Source organism: Tetrao urogallus, assembly GCF_951394365.1.
Source record: "Tetrao urogallus genome assembly, chromosome: 10".
Classification (NCBI taxonomy): domain Eukaryota; kingdom Metazoa; phylum Chordata; class Aves; order Galliformes; family Phasianidae; genus Tetrao; species Tetrao urogallus.
Window position 1 is genome coordinate 15,902,927 of NC_136823.1, and position 22,086 is coordinate 15,925,012.

Here is a 22,086-nt window from a genome sequence, read left to right on the forward strand (position 1 = left end):
CTCCCTGCACTGATTGGCATTCTGTGTTGCTTTGCTGGTACTACCTGCCGTGGGGATGTATATGGTTAGTTGCTTTTGCTTAGTCCACGGTCCAGAAATTTTACTTAGAAGTCTGTAAATGATGTTACTTGTTTTTCATCTAAGAATTCTGTGCAAACTAAGCTTTGTATCCTCTGAAATTCCTAACATAATTGGGAATTCGTGCCTTTTCCATGCATTGATTTCATGACTCTTCTAGGAAGTGTGATGTGTTTACATATTTCTGTAACAAATGGTAATAGGTAAGGTGGCATCCCTGCCAAGCTCTACGTGCTTTCAAGTAGCTTGCTTTCATCTCCTCCAGAATATGTGGCAGCCCTACTGTGATGTATAGCTTGCATGGAACGGGACCATGGAAATTAAAGCAAGAAATTTAAGATCCCATAGACAGACAAAATCACAAGAGTACAAAGTGACAGTTTGAAAAAGTGCTGTACCTTTCTTTTCCTGTATCAGCTGCCCACTGGAGATGGTGGCTGCTTAAATCCTAAGTGTCCCTCACCAACTGCTTGAACAAAGCACTGAATTCCTGCATGCCTCAAATCATCTCCTGTAAAGTGGGAACATGTACACTTCTTAATCATATACGATTGTTTTGGCACCGAAGAAGTGGCTGTGAGTTAATATATGCCCTGTAAATGTGGTTGTCGATGTCTTGTGGTTGCCTTGTTCAGCTTCAGAAAGAGTCTTAAACTTTTACGCAGTTAACTTCTATGGCCATTACAGTTTATGGTCACCATTTAACTACTGCAGGAGGGTCAAATTTTGCAGACTCTAGTTTCTTTCCAGACTGCAGGATCCCTCCTCCTCCAAGTCTGTTTTCTACACTTGCCAGTACTCTGCCTTCTGTTGAAAGACATTCCTCGTACCAAATAAAGCTAAAGATGCTCATTATAACAACCAAGTTGTTTCCTTTTCAACCGGAGTAAATGCTTATGCCATGAGGATCCTGCCTGTGCTTCTGGTTTAGGGCACAGTAAGACAACCATTTGTTAGAAGGCCAGTGCAGTGCAGGTAATTTTGCTTTTAATTAAACATTTACTGGATAGCTGCTATGAGCATCGATAATCTAATTTTTGCCTGGTTGGTGGTGATGGAAATTCAAGGAATGGGGAATAAAAGGTTATTGCCATGTGTGCTGAATTGTGGTTTGTCAGCAGCAGTTGTCTTGTAGTTAAGTGGTCATCAAAACCTTTCTTGGGGTGGCAATAAATAATAAAAATCAGAAAATATATCAACTTTCAAAGAGTAAAAATAGCTGCAGCAATTATTGTGACACAGGTTTGCAGTCTGTTTCTGATTATCCTTTTGGCTGGAGAGTTGGGGTTTCTAATTGTGAGGTTAAGGAATCCTTTTTATCTGTCTCTTGCCTCCTAATCCTATGCTAGACAGTATTGTTTTCTGTGTCTTTTGTCTTCTGGGGAAGGAGACAATCTCTGGTTCATGCAAACATCTTGTTAAAGTCTGTTGAGGATTAGGGGGTGTGACAGTTTTCTTGCTGAGCCTTTTTATTGGGGATTTTTATGCTTGCTTTTCTGGGAGGTCTTTGAAATATCTTTTATGTAGCAATCATTCCACTCCTTCTTTGTTGTCTCAAATGTTGAGGCTGTATTCTTCTCTGTTCCTGTTTATATGCCATACTAGCTGGTCACAACAGTTTGGCTTGAAACTATCATCATGCTGTGCACTTCTGAATCGCGCAGTATTGCTAACCAGTCTGTGACAATTGCAAATGTGAGCATTATTTTTGGCCATCTGAAGCTTTAGCATGGTTGTTTGCTGTGAAATACTGTTAAAAAACGTTCCAGATGAAAAATAATCATCTTGGAGCTGGGCATTTTGAGTGTCCGCAGCTATAGGCAGTGGCATTAAAACAGCTCCTGCTATAATAGGGTTGGTGTCCTTCGGGGTGGTGTTCATAGCAGCAGCTGCTGTCTGCCCTAAAATCCTGCAATAATCAAAGGGAGAGATGAGTGTCCTGCTGGCATGGCAGCCCCTCTTGATAGGAGAGTTTAAACCAGGAATGAGTTGTTTCTTGGAAGAAATGTTTAGTCCATGCTCCTCGCCCTTCCACCCTGCAGTGGTTGGCTATAAATAATAATGGTAAAAATACTAACTCAGGCTAGAAACTAAATGTATAGGTGACTGAAGGCAGATAATGAAAAGAGTACTCCTGTTTGAAGAAATAAAGGAATTTCTTCAGCTTTTTATAAAAAGACTGGAAAACTTGGTTAATCTCACATTCATAAAGCTGAAGGCTTTGTCAGCCTTCTTCAAGATTGTAGGTAAAGCAAAAGACTGCTTCCTCAATTTTTTTCTTATGGAAACAGCATTTCTACACCTTGAGCAACTGTCTCAATACACGTGGACCCTTGAACCTCTTGTCAATGAAACATTAAGCTCTTGTTATTGCTGGTCTTAACACGATGCTTATTTCGGACACTATGTAAGCTTACACGCTGGCTGGGGACACAGTGCTAAGCGGGGAGCCAGAGCCAGGGCTGTGTTGTTATGTTTTGCTGATAGTGAAGGTACCAGAGGCAGGTCATACCAAAACAGCTGCATCACCTTCCTCTTGGAGAAGGCCACAGGAAGTGTTTGGGAAGGCACTACCAAAGCTATCACTGATTAGCGTGTGCGAAGGGCTGTTTTGATTTATTTTTTTTTTTTTAATTGTGTAAGGCTTCTTCCTTCTTTCACTCCATTAAATATTTTCCTAAAAAGCTGCTATTTCTCCCAATCAAACATGTTCCCCATATAACGGTTTCCACCTGCATTTGCTTACAGCTTTCCCAGCCCAATTTCTGGTGTCTGAAGTCATATATAACATTGTTCCATTTCACACCTAACCACAAAAAGCCACCCTTCCAGATATGACCTCAGTTTATTTTACGTCACATGTCTTTTTCTTGAAGTATTTTATACGTAGCATAATATGCAATGATACAGCACTGATGTTTATCAAAATCTTTCACACTGTAGTTATTTCTATTCCTGTCTTTTGGATCAAGTGTGATACAGCTGCAGATTAATGCCACCTTCTAAAATGGGTTTAATGTGTTTATTTTCTTACCACATTCACTCCATCCACTAACTTGTTATATGGATTATATTTAATGGGAATCTTGTGGGACTATCAAAGGGCATTTATTTTCTATTGAAATAACAATTAAGATAACAGACAAACTAATACAGTAATCAAATAAACCTGACGAATAACAAAAACTTTTTTTTTAAAGCTGCAGAGGCATGCTAACAAATCTATTTGATCAATATATGGGATGTGAAAAAAGAGGAGACAAGATTGACTGATGAATAAAATGGAACTGACACAAATAGGCTGACAGCCAGTCGCAAGTCTCTTTAGGGCAAATGCAATTAACTTAGAATAATAGACTCAAATTTGATGGTTAGAAATGCATTTTTATTAACAATCACAGCCTGAATCATTATGCACTCTTATGAATAAAATTGTACTTATACTGAATGTCTGTGTATACATGTATGCATGTACATACAAAAAAGGCTTGTTGAAGGAGGGCTTTATTTTTGTGACAGAAAATAACTGTATGAGATTTAAAATAAAGAGCATACATAAGTATAAGGCTGAATATTCAAACTAGTGATAAAAGTCCCATGTAGTATGCTAGTATTAATGATGAAGGCAATAAGCATCAGTCCCAGGACTGCTTGTTCTTTTGGGATGTGAAATTGCAATCGGGGATTTACAGATTTCATTCTGAGGCAGAGAAGTCATTACTAGAAACATAAGCTCATTCTCTTTACTTTAATAGCTATTTTAAATCATTCATTTAGAAAATACATTAACTATTTATTGTATAGGCTGTACACTTCTATTGGCCTTCCATTTTCATGCTTTTTGATAATCCTTTTTAGCAAATTATTTTATTAAAAGAAGATTAGAATTAGCAAAAGGATCCTACCAATTTTTGAAAATGCTACTCTTGAAGAAGGATATTTCCTATTATTAACAGGTACAAGGTATTAAAACTTTAAAGAGACAGAAGATATTCAATTGCTAATGTGTCCTTTTTCTTTTGACCTTCATAGCAGAGGCTGATTGCTATTTGTGCGTTACTTTCAAAATTACTAATCTCATTTAATTTCTGAATAAATATAATCTTTTTTTTCCTCCCCAAACATCCTTGGATTTAGATATGAAAAGAGCTGCCTATAGGATATGCTATGCTGCAGGAGTCTTGCTTTTTGGAAAAGATAAAATACACCACTTAATGTAGGGAAAGTCTAGATAGTATAAGCAAAGTATGACATGAATACGAAAATATGAGGCTTACAATTGTAGAATGGTTTGTGTTGGAAGGGACTCCAAGGATTATCAAGTTCCAACTCTACAATGCTTGGTGCCTGAATATCTTGAATGGTAGTCGGTAAAATTTGTGCACTGGAAGTGTCTTAAATCTCCAGCACTGTGTACCTCTGGACCACTGAATGGCCGTGGATGGTGTAGCAGAGAAATAGGATGCTCCGAGAGTTTCCCTGTGAATAAGCTGATATGTAACTTTGTTGTGCTTTTAAGACAATTTCTGGAGTTGCTGAGCTATATCCAAGAATTAACTGCTCTCAGCCTCCTCCACTTGGAAGGGGGTTTCTTTCATTCCTCCCCATTTCCCAAAAGTGAGAAGAGCACAGATGTATGGAAGACAGCCTGTCTGGCTCCTGGTGGGGAGAGAGGCCCACAGAAAGCAGAGAGAAGCAGGGATGGGATGAGGCTGTGGAACACATTTCTTGATAAACACTTGGTATCTGGGGAGTTCATGCGCTACTGCACTTTCTGCCTCTATTTAGCCATAAAGTCATTGCTATGAGGAGAAAAAACTTTCCAGGGACCCCAATGATGCCTGGGAGATTTTCCACCTTTTTCTTCCCTCCCATAATCTAGTTTAGATATCAACAGCAGTGCACCACAACTTCTCCTGAGGTGACTTCTTGAGTAGTTGCTATTGCCTATTCTCAGAGACAACGTGGGAGGATCACACGTGGTGCTAGCACCACCAAACCTGTTGTGTGTCTAAAAGAAGGGAATGAGACTGTCAGGTCTGGCATAGAGTTATTTCTTCTTGACTCAAATTGTCATAAAATGCTCAGAGGTTTGAAATGCTGAAGGATTATCACAGATCTGAGTTTGGTGAGGAGGAAGTTGGAGTATTCAAGTTCACATTCCTGATTTTGTTTCCTCTTAATATCTGTATAGCTGTGTCACTGGAGACTGCTGGAAGCAAAGTTGCTTCTTGAGTGTGATGCTGAGCAAAGGATATATACTGTTTTATAACCACAGTTACTTAATATTTTAAATGAGCAAAAGGTCTTAAAATGATTTATACAAAAGCTTTAGTAGGTAAACAGACCAGAGAATGGTCAGATCCACTGATTTAACTGGGGGCAGCTTCTCTGCAGTCCGTGTACATCTGGCATAGGGGACTGGAGCTGTGGCTCAGCTCTTTCATCTTGCTGGTTTTAGCAGTGAAATATGGTTGAACTCCACACAACATTTCTGAAGTATGGTGATATAAGAGAAGGGCGACTCAGACATTGCATGATGATAGACTAATTCTCCACTGATGTAATCGTGCAACCTGAACAAGAATGACTCACTCTGTCCATAAATATCTTAGGGCCTGCTTCAGATCGCATTTAAATTCGTTCACACCAACCTCATCTCATTTGCTTGAACAGGCCTATCCCTGAGTTGGACTGATGCATGCAAGAGGAAATCCAGGCCCTTAAAAATCAATTCGTAATTAATTTCTCTCTTAATAGCTGCCCTACTTAAAAATAAACAAAAAGGAAATCTGGTATTTCCTAAAATATATTAGAAAGCAAAGGAGGATGATTTTAAGTGCATTAGTTTTTTTCTTAACCCGGCAGCAGTAGAATCATACTTACAATATGTTTCTATTGGCTTTCAGGTTCCAAGTTTTTATGTCTTCTTTTCAGAAGTTGTTTCATTAAAAGAGGATTAGAACTAACAAAATGTGACTACAGGTTTTGTAAATACTTCTTCCAAGAAGGATATATCTCCTCCAACACCTTCCATTTTCATTCTACTCCATTTTAAACCTGTTTGGGTTCAGATCTCTGATCTTGCCCTTTCGTGATCCCAAAATATTAAAAGATTCCATTCTCCATCAGTTTATACTTTTCCAGTTTGTCTGCTGCAAAATCTGGTTTGGCTGGGATGTTCTCATGGAACAAAAATACTTTCCGTTCACCTCATCCTCAAGCAGGTGCCAGGCAATCTGCTGTAGCTGTTCTGCTACCTGAGCAGCGTGCATATATAGCAACCCCAGGCCAGCCTTCACTGTCATGGCATGGGAAACCAAGAATAGATGACATGAACATATTTCCTCCCATGAAGCTAGGTGAAATCTTCAGATTAGCAGGTTTCAGTGATAGAAAATATAGTTTTGGAATGAGGAACCTGGAGTGTAATACAAAAATAGTCTCCATATTCTATATACATTTGGGTAGATAGGGATAGAATGTTGTATCTGTATATTCCTCCTTTCCTCGGTGATGAGGTCTCTGCCAACAACCTGTTCTCCACATCAGGTGTACATCTCTTCCTCTTTCAGCGCCCAGCACTGTGGCTGGGAAGCTACAGAGAAGTAAATTTCCTACAGAGCCATATTTATAATGTATTTAGTGGCCACAGCACTGGTTTACTGTGAAATTCAGGATTATTCTTTAGTCTGGGTTACGCTGCACATTGTGTTGTAGTTGTGCCAAAGGCAGAGGGGAAGAAGCTGTATTTTAAAGGCAAGGAATGATGCCAAAAAGAATCACAGATGATGGACCTAGAAAGGACCTCCTGGCTCAGTTAGTCCCAGCCCACATGGCATGAAAATCTCTGTACGATAACCCCTGCAGTGTTTTCTCTCTCATTTCTACTCAGACACCACAAAATGACAATGCCTGAAAATCCTTCATAGGCAGAACTTTGCCAAGTCTTCCTTCTTTGTCTGACATTTTCCTACCGTGCTGTTTTCTCTGTTCCTAAATGTATCTTGCTGTGAAAGTGGAATGAAATTTACTGGGGTAAATAATTCCGCATGGAATAAGGCCCTTAGCATTCCAGGTTCTTCAAAACCTGTTTTTTTTTTGTTTGTTTGTTTTTTGTTTTTTAATGGAGTAATTTGTTGTTTCTTCCCTGTTCTTGGTGTTGCTGCTTGTTTAAGCTTTTCACTGTGAAGGGTCACATTATTTGTCATATGTCACTTCTTCAAATGCATAGCTCTCAAGGACACCAAGGCAATTGTTACTCCAACCCTAAATTTACGGAGGTTGGAGAGATGTTTTATTGTCACTGGCACTGCCTATTACAAATAAAACAAGCAATTGATCCCGTTTCAGTTTTTATGACAGTGCTAATAAAGTTCTCTGGCTCCCAGGAAACAGCCAACTGGCTCTATCCTGCAGTACAGCCTTAAGGTTAAGACTCAGTATGTGGTGATTTTTCAGTCAACATCGAAGACATTTCAGCAGCATGGCAGTCAAAAGTTAATTTTAATTATTGATTTCTGCCATGGCCAAATTCCTGTCAAACAGCACTCAGAGCAGGTGCAGTTGGAACGTTCCTGCTCCTGAAAACATGAGGTCCACATGGACAACTGAGTTGTGATGTCTTTACAGATAATGGGCTGTATCATGGGTTCTGGCTATTTTTCCCTGAAGATCACACAGGTGGGAATATCCCTGTGCAAAGTTCTCTTTTGAGTGTTAGGTGGGTAATAAAAAACATATTTTGTTCTCCAGCTTTAAATGTTCTTCAAATTGGTTATAAACTTTACCCTCTCTATTAAAAGGCCTTACATAGCTTTCTTCTGTAATCAGGGAGAGGATTACATGGTTTCATTTTCTAGGTGGCTTTCCATCTCTGTATGATGCATTATTTTAATTCCTTTAGGTTTGGTTTGAAACATTTGTAGAACAACACTTATGTAACTGTAGTGAAACTGCAAATGTTCTCCCAGGAGAAGCTAAATTTCTGAGGGTTCCCATCATGCTTCTCTTAAAACAAGCTCTCCTATGGTATTAAGGAAGGAAAACCACAAAATTGCACTAAAATAACAAGAAAAAAAAAAACCCACCTGTATAAAACATTGCTTTCTTGTGAAACTAAACAGAACTGTACCTCCCTTGAATTTCAGAGTGTTCTATAGTTTCACGAGATTTTGGGAACAGGCAACACAATTATCTCATCTCACCAGAGCTCAGTAGAGCTTTCCCCAGTAATTTTTCCTTCAGAGTGAATTATTCTACAGCACAAAAGTGAACGCAGTCAGACCCCACCACATGCAACCAAAGGCCCCTTTCTTTAAAGCTAGGTGCTGCTCCCTGAAAGCCAAAGGGAGGTTTGCCGTTGACTGAAAGGAGGGGAACAGGCTCTTTATTTGCAACTTAAAGCAAGCATGTTAGAATTATGAAGAATGATTATTTAAAATAGCAATGATGTAATATCAGTGTCAATTCCATTATTTTAACAGATGTAAATTTGCTCTGCTCTTGAACTCTGGTGAATTTTAATGGCAATATTAAAGAGATACTATTAAGACTACTTAAAAGAACTATTTGTAAAAAGTGTCTCCAGCTAGGGAAAAAAGTTTAAATTGCTTTTTTATTCAGTCTGCACAGTTATTTATTTGAATGGTTTTGTATATTACAAATTAATATGTATTAGAAGCTAAAAGATCACACTAATGTTACCAATAGTCATGGGATACGAGAGAGCTTGCTCTGTGTAGACAAAGAAAATAGACTTCTTATCTAGCTGAAGTTTAGGTAGCCTTTGCTATAGAGCAAATATAGGTTTTATGGTGTACACTATGGACAATATACATGTAGAAATACTTGAAATCAGGCTAAGTAACTTCAGTAGGGTTCATTTACGTACATTGCAAGACAAGTTACAGGTGAGCTTCAATGCTGTGCCTGTCTCATGGTGACCGCTGCTGCTTTCCTAGCAGCTAAAGAAATTTGAAGGTACTCGCAGAATCCAGTTCTAATTTTACTTCTTGTTTTCATGCAACTGTGTTTCAGTGGGACACCAATGGGAAAAGGATTTAGTATTCTCAAACCAAAAAGGACAAATCTGCAGTAGTTTCTTTCACCTTTGCCTTGTTAGGAAGTGTAAATATAAAGTGCTTTAGTGAAGCTGGACCTTATGAATCATTTGACCTAACAACTATGTTTTCCTCTAAGCATTTATGAGCAGTCCAACAACGTGTTCTTCCAAGTATTCAGTTTTGGTCCAAGGAGAAATGTCTCTTTCTATTAGTTTTTATTTCCTCCTGTTGCTCCAGATAAACTGGAATATTACAGAAGGGCAAATCCATGAAAGTTTTTCTCCCAATTTCCCTCGGAGGGGAAAGCAGGCTTTTTTATCTTAAAATGACACTTTTTCTGTTTCACAAAAATACCTTTCATTACTGTGGAAAATCCTAGGCTGCCCTGTTATGGCAGGGAGAAAGTGAGGGTGTATTTCACTGACACATGCTTATGTAAACTCAGATTTAGACATTGTGTATAAACACAATCTACAGGGGCAAAGATTTATTTCTTCTGTCAGCAGAAGTTTATCTCAATTCTTATCTCTGGATTTAACATCATGACTCTATTACACAGTAACCCAGAACAGACAGCTACTTCCAGCACTCCTTGTTCTGCAGCCCTTGGCTACCTGGTTTAGACATGACTAATCCAGAACCAAGAGCTCAGTGCAGCCAGTTTGTAGCATGGTTGACCAAAGCAACCATAGCTCTATCAGCATATGGTTTTAAAGCAGAGCCAAATGTAGCTTAACAGGCAAATTGCAGTGAACTTGGAAGAGGTCTTCTGCCAGGATTCAAGCCCTATTCTGCCAACCTGCTTATAACTTACTGGTATAGTGTACATAGTTCTCCTGGGAATAATAAATGCATAATCCCATATCCCACAGTCCATTACCACATAGTGCTTGAAAAATTTCCCATTAACAAAACACAGTACATGCAGATAAAAATATCAATGTGTCTCATTAGAGGAAGAAAAAATGGAAAATATGTATTGCGCTAAAGCCAAGTTTGGGGCTCTTGTGCAGAGTTTGAGGGGAAAAATACATGTCTGCAGGTGGTCTCCACTCTGGAAGAAAGGATATAGTTTCTTGGCTATGCTAACGGTTAGAAACATGCCAACATGATAGCCAAGAACTGCCCTCTAAACCGAGGTGTTCCTCATCTTCCTCTGCTATAAGAAGCAGAGCTGAACTCCTAGCATAGGAACAAAGTTGCCAAAATTAGTTCTAAAATCCTGGATACAAGAATCTTATCCGAGTGTTTGCCTTGCTCTGTGGCAGTGCTGCGCAGGCTGTGTTGGGTTGCACAGCAACGCATGGAGTCCTCTGCTCTGATTTTCATCAGCAATAATGCTGAACGTGTATGTGTTAGAGATGAAAGTGGGGCTCAATTATCAGGGGGAAAAAGGGGAATTGAGCCCTGGGGGAAAATAGTGCAGGAGAACTGTATGTGGCGAATACGTACATGGCAGAACCATGACTGGAAAAAACAGCTCACACTTTTTGTGTATAAAATCTTTTCTTACCATTTCATAGAAGTGCTTAAGACTGATATCACTATTGCAAAATGCTACTGGTGGCAGGAGAGTGACTTTGGTATCATTCATTTCTATGAACAGCTGCTGCTCTTTAGGCCTGTTGCACTAGCTTGTGTGAGATGCTCAGCTTGTGCAATGGGTCTGAAAGGGAGCTTGATAGCTGCAGGATGCTGCCTGGAAGAAGTTCAAAGGGACCGAAGCCTAATTCTTGTGTATATAAGCAAACTGCTTTTACCTTCTCTTTTTACTGAAATAAGACCCATAACTAGTGGTGTTTATTTTAAGAGAAGAAATGCTATTTGTTATAAGTGTATAGAGTTGCATGTATCTTTCTTTAGATAAATACAAGCATGTTGAGGATCCTTATGGTTTCCTACTGTTCTTAGTACACTGTAGACAAAATCTGGGGCATCAGTTTCCACCAGGAATGTTTGCACCTTGCTGTTAATACGGTGTTTCTGGAGAGATCTCTAATCTGAAGAAAGAAATTAAAGAAAATGGAAGCTTGGAAAGGGAGGTCTGTTGGTTTTCTGTTTGCATAAATTCTCTGCAGAACACGTGTGGCCCTTAAAGGCTGTGTTGGGTGGAAGAATTCCCCAGGCAGTGCAGCACCACGTGTTTCTGCTAGCCTGTGTGCTCAGTGCAGCTGCAGAGTGTAGCTCATAACACCATCAACTGCAAGCAAGCTGCCTTGCCATTCTGGAAGGGCCTCCAAAACTGTAAATGACAATGGATAAGAAAACTCCCTAAACTACAACATTTGAGCTTGAATTTTTGAGCCAACTACACAGGGCTTGCACTTGATGCATAAACCCTGGTGGGTCATGCCCAAGGCAATCAGTTTGTCCCAGGCTCTTGCCTGGATGCTCTTCAAGAGATTCAAGAGAGTCGCTGGCCAGATATGATACAAAACATCAATCACATGCTTCCAGGAGTATGGGAGCATCCCTTTTCTTTTGAAGCAAGAAGAGGGAGAATGATGCTGTGCTCACCAGGGCTTTTGGCAGGAAGGGTTAGAGGGTTATGAACTTGCCTGGTGGCCCAAAGGTGTTACCTAGCCATGTACATCACCTGTTTTCCCAAAATTGATTGTGATATATCACTGTAGTTCGACCACCCATTGTTCAGTTACCTGACAAGTTTATTTTATTAAAGAAACAATGGTGTTTTACATATAAAACTGTTTTGTTTTGTATGAGATTTAACTGAAATGATCTTAATGACTTATGTAAAGTGAAATATTGGGTTTTCCTTATTCTTTCTCTTTTAGCCCTGGTCTCACACAGGCATATTAATGATTATTTGTCAAAGTCACACTGTTTGCTTACAAGGTACGAAGGCTTTTTAGACACTATAATGACAGCTTTTGATTCACTTGATAATATTTAGAATAAGCCATAAAAGCCAATCTCTGAACGAACAGACCGCTTTTATTGGCTTTTAGTGCTATTACTGCTATCATAAGTGGTAAATTGGCCTAATGCAAGTAATACTGCTGTGTCATACTGTAAAAACCACTGCTTAGTTTTATATTTTATTTATTTTTCATAGGTGTTTTTTTTTTTTTTTTTAAGACAGGGAGACTATACTACCCTTCTACAACTGTTGGTGATTCCCTCCAAGTGAGAGCTGGGGGAGCTTCCACTGCTGTCTAGATTTTCTTTATATAGTGATTATCATCTCTGCTGGACAGTGCTAATCCTAAAGTTAGGAACTAAGAGGGAATCAAGGAAAACCATCTTGAATTTAGGATGTCATTTGTCAAAGGAGCTTCCAGAGAACCTTGTATGAAGCAAGGATTGGTGAATTTATATAAGGTTAGAACATCTTTTCAAAATAACAATCTAAAATCAAAATTAGAATATTATTCACAGCATCTGCCTTGCTGCTTCCTTAGCCTCTGCTTTACATGCTACACTGGATTGATTATTTTTGGTTCAGCCGAAGCCTGATCCAAAGCTGCCTGACTTCCTTGGGTTAGTAGGGTTCCTGCAGAGTCTGTTGGTCCTTTGCAAGGTCCCTGTCTCTCTTAGGCGGCCTGAGGGATGATATTTCCTGGTAGAGTGGCAGTAAGTAAAACCTGAAGTCATTACAGTTCAGGTTGTTCTGCTGGAAATTAGATATTTAAAATTCTTTTCCCAAGGGTGACTGTCTCTCTGAAGCTTATGGCTGAAAGAAGTGCACGTGATAAAAGTATGTTACATGAAGCTGTACTACAAAATGGCAAATACCTGAGAATGTGTGCTGTTTTTCCAAGATTCCTCTGAACTTATTTCTAAGCTTTATGTGAGCTAAGTGAGCATCATGCAAATAGCCAGCATGAAACATGGCTGAGAGTTAACCTGGATATAGGGCATGGCTTAGTGAGCATGGTGGTGTGGGGCTGATGGCTGGTCTAGATTACATTACTGGTTTTTCCCAACCTTAATGAATTCTATGAATAAACTTTTCCTGACTGTCAGTACACAGGTCAGAAACCCTTGGGATTTTAGGCTTAGGAAATACCAGTCTGAATTTGGCTTTAGTGATTGCAGTACTTGTATATAACTTATGTAAGTTGGTGCTGTTCTACCTGAGAGTCGAGAGACAATGAAGACAAATGATTCTTGGGTCAAAAAAAAAAAAAAAAAAAAGTAGTGTTTTAAAACCTGGATGTTTGAAACCCAAATTTAATTTGATTTTGTTATACCATAAGTCTTTTGAAAAAAATTATCCTACTGACAGGAAAGCCTACCTGAGTAGTAATCACTAATTTAATTGAACTCATGCTTGAAATAATTGTTTACTTTCGATATCCTGTGGGAACAAGAAGGTGAATCAGAATCCAACTATAATTTTGGCATCTGTTTGTGGAGGTGATCATCTAAGATAACCATCCTCTTTAAATCTGATGTCGGATGCTTGCTTTGATAGGAAGATATTGCTTTAACTTGTGCTTTTTTCAGAAGAACTCGAGTGACTTTATTTGCCCAAATCTACATCTCTGCTTTTCGAATACAGGTGCAGCAGCACTGTAGAAAAGTGTTGCTATCTGCATCTTTGATACTGCAATAACACTTCCTTTTGAGACTACATGTAGGCATATTTAAGCAGAGAGATGCAGGAATGTAATTTGTCAGTAATCAGTTCTCAGATGTCTCAACACCATCAAGGCAATGTTTGTGTTTTTCTGCAGAGCACAACAGTGAGCAGTGCATCTACTTTATCTCTGAAGCCTACTGACATATTTAGGGATAAGTTTTTTTCTTCCTGCACGTATTTCTACACTGCGTATATTCATTTGTGTGAGAGAAAACATTATCATGTTTAACTGCTGCAATCATAAGCACATTAAGTAGACAGATAATAAACAATCCATCTGAATTTATGATTAAGTTAATTGTGTCTGTGTTTTTCTAATGTGTTTATTCAGATTAAAGACTGAAATTAGAATGAGACTATATATAATCAAGAGACCCTGAGAGACTGCTTCAATCCTATAAAATAAAAATTAATCTAGTTTAGGGGGAAGGCAAAGATCTCTGCCACTTAAGTATTACTTAGGAGATAACAAATCTTTGTGCAATACTCTTCAAAGAGATGAATCTCAGTTATGGTGCACATCATAAAGAAACCTGGCTAAACTGGGGGCTTCAGCTCTTTGCATATGCTTCTCCTAGATTCATCCCTCCATGCAGCACACGTACATCTTAGTGAGAAGTTGAGACAACTTGTTAATAGCTTTCCAGTTCTTGCTAGATAGGTAAATATGCTCTCAGTGTGACTAGAGCCAACTGTTGCCCTCCATGAAGGTGCCCTATCTGCTGCTGTAGTGTCCTTCCTGCGTTCTCTGGAGCAATGAGAAATGAGTAGTCCACCCAAACATATGTACTTGGGAATCCATGTACCATGCTATTAGAGCATCCAATAGCTGAGAGCTGGAGTTTTCTTCTTCTGGAAGATGTGAATCTAAGTCCTCTCACACGATCATGTGCTCTCAGCACAGATCTGAAGCGTCCTAGAAGAAGTCACTTACCACAAAGCTCTTTTGATAAGGGTTTTATTATGTCCAATATTTTATTATTGGACATTTAGAGAAGACAGTGTCTAAGTTTGAATTTAATTCTAGATAATTATTTTAAATGGAAGGAAAAATAATTTTTTTTGAACCTTGGCTAACATAATAAAATATAATGTCTAAACTTTCAGAAGCATTGGATATAACACCAGAGGCAAACAGAAAAACAGCATGCCCAGGATTTAGCCCACTTATTGCAATTTGGTTTGAGTATTTAGGTGCTGCTGTATTTTGGTAAAGTAATACAAATCTGCAAGGAGAAAAGGACCGTTTCTTATAATGTAATTATCTTTACCTTTTGCATCTGATTGTCCCCCTCCTGTTGCCCCAGCAGTAAGGATTTTGCTCTATTTCACACACAAAGGTGTGACAGTCAGTCTGGCTCTACATGCTCTACATGTTGGTGTATAAAACTTGCAGGCCTACAGAGCTCCTGAATTTGGCACTGAGCTGTTTACATCCACAATTACCTGTCTCTAAGCTTAAGGCAATTAAGAATTTCCCTTCTTTGAAATAATCTAACAGCCCTCTAATAATAATATTTTCAGAGTTTTTAGGTGTCTAATGCACATTTAGAATCCAATATTTCTCATTCACCCTTCAGGAGAGAATGAGGATAACACCAGTGACATTTCCATTATTCAAAATAAGGTGAAATACAAATAATACTTTTTTGAGCTTTCTGAAGTGCGGGCTGAAGTTGATTAAAGAAACAGATTGGGCTGTCAGTGAGGAGAAACAAACTGCTTTATGACCGTGACGTATGTATTGTAGACTAATGCCAACAACATCCCTGATTTGGAGTAGGTACACAGTCAAAAGCATTAAGAGTTAAGTTTCTAAAATACATTTTGTTTCTATTAACACAGATTTATATTTTTTTTAATCAAGGTATTTATTCTGCTTACTACAAGCATCTTTCTTGTTTGTATTGTCTTAAAGCTAGGAAACCAGTTTTGTATTTGACCCTTCCTTCTTCTAATTGAAGTGGTAAAAACAAGACATCTCATGAATGTTGTTTTATTTCTCTTCCCTCATTTATGCCCTAAGATAATTACAGGTATGCTTTAAACATGCTGCTTCAATTAAATTTTTGCAAATCAATGTAACTCCTACTTTAGTGGCATTGCTGATCATGTTGATGCAGCTTATCGTAAGTAGAAGATGTTATGGAGGTCCTTGGTAATGAGGATTCTGCTTTAATGTGTGTACTGCTAAATAATAAAAATCAGTAGCTAATGGCTATTTGTGTTATTACACAGGGTTAGTTTTTTTAATTTATTTTTATTTTTTGACTGCACTCATGTAACTAAGGGGAAAATTTTGCACCAGTACAATAAAGAGCAGAATTGCTCTGGAAAATCTCCAGGTCTGAATGATACAAAACAACATCTTGAGGTCTTGACTTGCATTGGCAGTTGAACACAATGTATTTATTTCACTTGTGGAAGATTGAGCTAAGAATTCAGACAAACCTAAATAAACCTTGTCCAGCATTGGAGAGTGACTTTAAGATAATCCACAGAAGTGCCAGTGTGCATTAATTCCACCTTTGTTGCAGAACTCGAAGCCTTACATCTCCAAGGATCCTCCAGTTCAAAGATCAAGGACCACTCAGTTTATAAAACTATAATTAGGAGTGGTGAGCTGGGACCATTGCAGATTTCATATACTCTCTCCTCATTGGAAGAGAGTCCTTAAATCTACTCTTTTACAACTTAAAGGAAGGGTTGTCTCAATTAATTCATGTGGTCATAGTCCTGAAGCTGACAAGGCATCTTCCAGGAATTTGAGCCCGCTGGGATCCTTGTCATCAGTTTTTAAATGTGCTTTTTTGTGTGTGTGTGTGTGTGGTTCTTATCTGGAAGCAGTCTGCCTGGATTACAGCATTCATCTTATAAGCATTTGGCATTTTCTGTTATATGAAACTGAGAGGTTTTTCTTTGCTATCAGAACTCTATCAAGCTTTTCAATCCAATGACTTAATTCAGGCTGGGAGAAGGGAAAAAGCTGCTGGACACAAGTCAGCAAAATGCAGGAAACAAATGTCCAAGTGTGCATGCAGTTGTATTTATTATTATATTTACTGACTTCTGAGTATTGGAAGAACATCTTAAGGCAGTAAGTCCTTCCTGCTTTGTGACTTCTCCAAAAAATCTCTTAAAGTCTTGAGTATCCAGGGTGAGAGGTATGCTGGGGAAAAGGTATTTGAGTGCTGCAAAAATGAAGATTTTGCTATTCCTGCAGGAACACCTCCCAGGGTGTGAGCTGTGGGATGTTATGGGGAGGTACAGTTGGGAGTAGCTGTAAACTCCCCCATCAGAGTTCTGGGATGTACTGCTAAGCCTGGCACAACCCCACTCGGTGGGGTAACTCCTAGAATAAGGTATTATTTGAATAATGTGAATAAAGTCACTGCAGCCAGGTCTATGATATGAGTAAATCCTCCTTTTCATATGAACTGTGGTCCTTGGAGGGGTGAAATGCAATCCTAAACAGAGGCTCCTTTTACCACTTAAGCCCTGTTTTATGGATTAAGTGCTGACCTTGCACTGACCCTCGGCACAGGGCTGAATTTTAGCCTACAGCAAAAATCTGCTGGCTAGAGCAGCCGATTGAAGAAATCAGGGCTCGACTTCTTACTCTTTGCAAGACAATGAAACCAGGCTTATTTTTGACAAAACGTTTCTGATCCATGAGAATTTTAGTGCAGAAAGGGGCTCTTTTGGAGAAAGTCTTGAAATTAGCCTTTCAGCTATATTTTTGGCAGGAGAATGGCAAGGAAGCCATTTCATTAACTTTTCCCTGGAAGTTATATATGGAGGGCATTTGTGTACACAGCTGGGCAGCATAAAACAGGAGGGCTTTGTGTGAGAATATCCTGAAATGAAATTTCGTTCCTGTGCAACTTGGATGTGTGTTCTCAGACTGCCAGGGTCAGTTTGTGATGAAACCATAGGAGGGCAGTGTTAAGCCCTCACTTTTTTCCTCACATTCTGTCTTTTGCAATGGATGCAGAAATCAGGAAGAAACCACTTCCCCACGTGCAAGATCAGTGTCACCTTTTAAAGCCTGGTGTCAGTCAGATAAGCTCTTGCATGCTTCTATGCATCCATATGGCTGTAATCATCAAGTGATACCAAGAGATTACATGTTTGTAAGGCATTCCAAAAGCCACATGTTGAAGCTGGGTGTGAATTTAGCTCTGCTTTGACCTCCCTTCCCACATGCTTGCTGTTCAGACCCCTTATTGTTGCCATGGTGGAAAAAGTCCTGGTTCATGTGGAGGAGGCACCTCTGGCCACGATTTTCACAACTTTTGTGTGATCCTTGGAAATAATAGCCCTAAGGAGCATTCCATATTATTGTAAAAGGTAACTGGTGCGAATTCTTGATCTCAAGACTCCTTGGGATAGGACTAAGACCACTTTTGCATCTTCATTGAAGCCCTCAAACCAGGATGCCTCTTTTGCTGATGTTCAGAGTCAGGGCTTTGACACTGGGTAACCTAGGAGACACTAAGCTGGTTTATTACTCCTGGGTAGCCTAGCAAAACCAGACAGCACATCTGCCAGTCTGATTCCATGGTTATGTTTTTACTATTTCTCTGTAGTTCCACATTTTCCTAGCTGCTGTGGAGGACATTGGGCCCTTCATCAAATAATGACTTTCATGATAAGTAAGAAACTAAAGGGGAGGGTAAATATGTTGTTGTTCCTCTTAAAAATACATTCTAGGGCAGTGGTTTTATAGACATTTCTCTCCAACACTGTGATGTCTTGTGCAGCATTATTTTTTCCCTGTGTCATCTTTAACTCCCAACAGTCCTCTGGTGCACTTGTGGCAGGGATAAATGAATGTAGCAGAGGGTACGAGTGACCTCAAGGTAGGGGCATGAGTAGGAACCGTTTGGGGCTTCCTGACTAAGGATACATTTTGATAAGCACGGCTTAATGCTTTTCTATAATATTTTTTATGCGGCTGATTTGGTTTCTCTTATGTCTTCTGGAAGCTTTTCTTCAAAATGAGGCTTTGATTTCAGCTTTTAGAGACTGAAACAAGATATCTTCTTCCAAAAAAATAGAAGAAAAATAAGTAGTAGCCAGATTAAAACGCCGTCTTCCAGCCTAGATTAAGCTCTCCTAGTGCTGAAAGCCAACAAGCAAGTAATAGATACTTTATTCTGGGGTTGACCCGCTGCACTACTAGTCCATGGGCTGTTAGTCTGCAAAGCATTACGAAGAAACAAGCGTCTACAAGAGATACTAAAGCTACAGCCTAGTCTGTATTTTGATGTTTATTTCTGATACTATGTGGTTCATGATTGTTTCTTTTAGAAGGAACAAATAATCAATACAAAACCATGAATAAAAATAACTTTTCTTTAAAGCGTGATGTTAGAAGAACATATAGTCTTCTTACTGTGCCTGACGGAAACAGTACAAGTCTGTTTTCCACAATTCATTGCTTATTAGAATGCCTGAAATCTATATGTAATGTATTTTTAAAGCATTTAAACACAGAATTTAAGCGTCTGCTCCAGACAGTTTGTTTTAGCATACTCTAAAAAAGTGATGTTTGCTTTAAGCAAAGAAACAATAACAGTTTCTTAATAAGCAAATTTCAGTGTAATATTAAATAATGTCCATATCAATATCTCAAGGAAATTTTCTGTCTCTTCTGAGACACTTCATCTATTTATTGACTCAGCTGCAGTAAAAGACCTTCAAGGCCCACTTCTCTGTTGCATTTTAGAGCAGAGGTGCAAACAAACAGCACTTGTCTCTCTTTCTAAGGAGATTGCATCCTCCAAGAACAAAACAATTAGAACATCACTAATGACCTGGAAACTTGGGATTATGGATCTCCTAAGGAGGGGGAGAACTACAAAAATATTGAGAGTGTGCACCAGTGAAGCTAAACCAACTCAGGAATGTACTGGTGGGAGAGATGTGATTTGGCCCCTGCAGTGCATCTAGACCAGAGGATAGATAACTGTATGGCGCTCTGAGGGCTCGTGCCCATGGTCTAACCCTGCTCAGAGTGTCTTTCTTACTAAGGACCACGTAAACTCCCCTGTACTCCTTTTGTAATACTCCTTTTGTAAGGTTCCAGTCTCTGGTACTTATTCTGATGGAATAAGTATTTATTTCATTTATGTGCTTGTTGTTTATGAACTAACTTGCAATGCTATCTTGTAGAATCAGACCCAGATCTCAGTCATCTATACTGTTCTTTCTGATGTTCAACCTGCAAATCTTCTGCTTGCAGAGTTCCTACTGATGTAGCTGATACCTTGCAAGCAGAGAATTTTGGTTGTCCAGCCAAACAAGCCCAGTGAAACAACAAAAAACACAGGGCAGAGACTTTAATTTAGGTTTACTTCAATCCAACCTCTATGCCAACTTACATATCTATCAAAATTAACTACACGAGCTTAGAATAGACATGTTTTACGGATGACATAACAATAATTGCTGTGAACACTCTTTTCCTCAGTACCCACCTAGTTAATGCTTTCAAAATATGAAGTCACTTGTTGAGTCCTCCCAAGACGTTTGTTAGGATTACAATACAACTGTTTTCATTTAGAAGCCCTAATTTGCACCTAACGTAGTTTGTATCACGCTTATCTTGGAAGCCTTTGCCCTAAGACTCATTTTAAGTTATATACTTCAGTTACGTGCATACATCTGAAATACAGAGAAGTTACTCTGCTATCGTGAGCTAACCTACACAAAGAGGGCCTTAGAATAAGGTATGTGTTAACTTACAAATACTTTTTTTCCAGCAAGACAATCTTTTTTATACGAATAGGGATAAGTAATGAGAAAACTTTTACAATTGTGTATTTGTTTTCCAAAATAGTTTAACATATTACTAGAAATACCCATATTTGACAATTATTTGCAATGGAAGAGCTACTAAATACCTGTCAATTCTGGAAGTCTATACTTCATGAACTGCTGACAACTGATAGTATTTGATCCTAAGGTAACACACTGCCAAGTCCAAAGAATTTGGGTTGGTTTTTTCACATGTTTGAGGAAATTCAACGCATGTGAATCCATTTCAGTACAGGTTTGAGTTAATAAAATCTTTTCCTCAGGAATTAAGAGGATCGTCCATCTCATATTGTTGTAGTTGAGGTTAAGCGAAGTTTCCCAAGGAACGCAGGCATGTTGGGAAAACAAACTTCCAGGTTACTCAGAATTTTGGCAATTTTGGCCACTGTGCACCAAAATAAAATGTATATGGATGTTTCATAGGCGTCAAGTTATGGAGTTTGCGGTGGAAACTCCTTGCCCTATTTAAAGCTGTAAGATTTCTAGTGTGGCTTTTTTTCTGAACATGACCATGCAACTAATAACTCAGCAATGCAGCTTACCTTTCTTCAGCCAAGAAATATTTTGCTTATCATTTTCAAAACTTTCTGCTGGTTTGACTTTTGCTCTGTCTGTCTTGGCTTCTGACATCTATGGGGGGGAAAAAAGAAGGAACTTTGGGGCATCGGGAATTCTCTTAACATTTGTCAGATAAAAATGTTCTCTGTTTAGGTTTCTGTTCTAAGGAATTGCTCACTTACACAGACACGCTTTTTCTCTGCAGATTATTGATACTATATTATATCTGTCATTAAATTTATGTTCTGTTCCTAAATGCTTTATCAATATTACATAGTTGCTGAATATAGATGGTTTCTTTTGTAATGTTACTATAAATTACATGATGAAATGAATGAGTGAGACATTCATAGCAGGCTGCTAAGAGAAGTACATACAACACACGGAACAGGCACGGTCTGGCTGCAGAGGAGCATCCAGCCTGCTTATCGTGGTTCAAAGTAGCTGTAAAGCCTGCTGTCAGAGAGGTATAATTATGTAAATAACGATCAACATTTATAAAGGCAACTCAAACAAATTGTATCCAAAAAATCCTTTAGTGCCACTTGCGACTATTTATTTGCTGTAACGAGAAGAATCACATGCAAGATACAGTACCTGAGGGTATTATGTATACAGGAGCTATCAGCCCGTGCACTGTAGTTTATTTTCATCCCTGCTAGCAATAAGATTAAGCTGTCCGGGCTTCTTCTAACTGCTTCCTATTTTTGCTGAATCCATTTAGCAAAAGCATTTCTCTATTTTTACCTGTATCTTCCAAACGGGGGTGAAGGCAGCAGGGCTCAGACACCGAGGAGGAGTGCTTTCGGCCGAATCCCTCGCTGTGTGTTGATGTCCAGCATTCCCATACACTGACAAAACCGAAAGGATGAGCAGTGCACTCTCTTCCTGCCTGCTGTGTGGTGCTAGATTTGTCTTGCTGCCAGAATCAGCCAACTTATTGCTGAGGGTTTTTTT

At 38.9% G+C, this 22,086-nt stretch overlaps 1 protein-coding gene across 1 annotated transcript in view; it reads right to left on the reverse strand.

The window, feature by feature from the left end:
• Positions 1 to 21,201, reverse strand: part of MDFIC2 (MyoD family inhibitor domain containing 2) — a gene marked incomplete at both ends in the record, with an annotated part of 38,472 nt that extends 17,271 nt beyond the window's left edge. The window contains one exon of the mRNA XM_079540108.1: positions 21,114 to 21,201. Within this exon, the coding sequence (XP_079396234.1) occupies positions 21,114 to 21,201 (88 nt within the window). The remainder of the gene's footprint in view (positions 1 to 21,113) is intronic.
• Between the last annotated feature and the right edge of the window lie 885 nt (positions 21,202 to 22,086).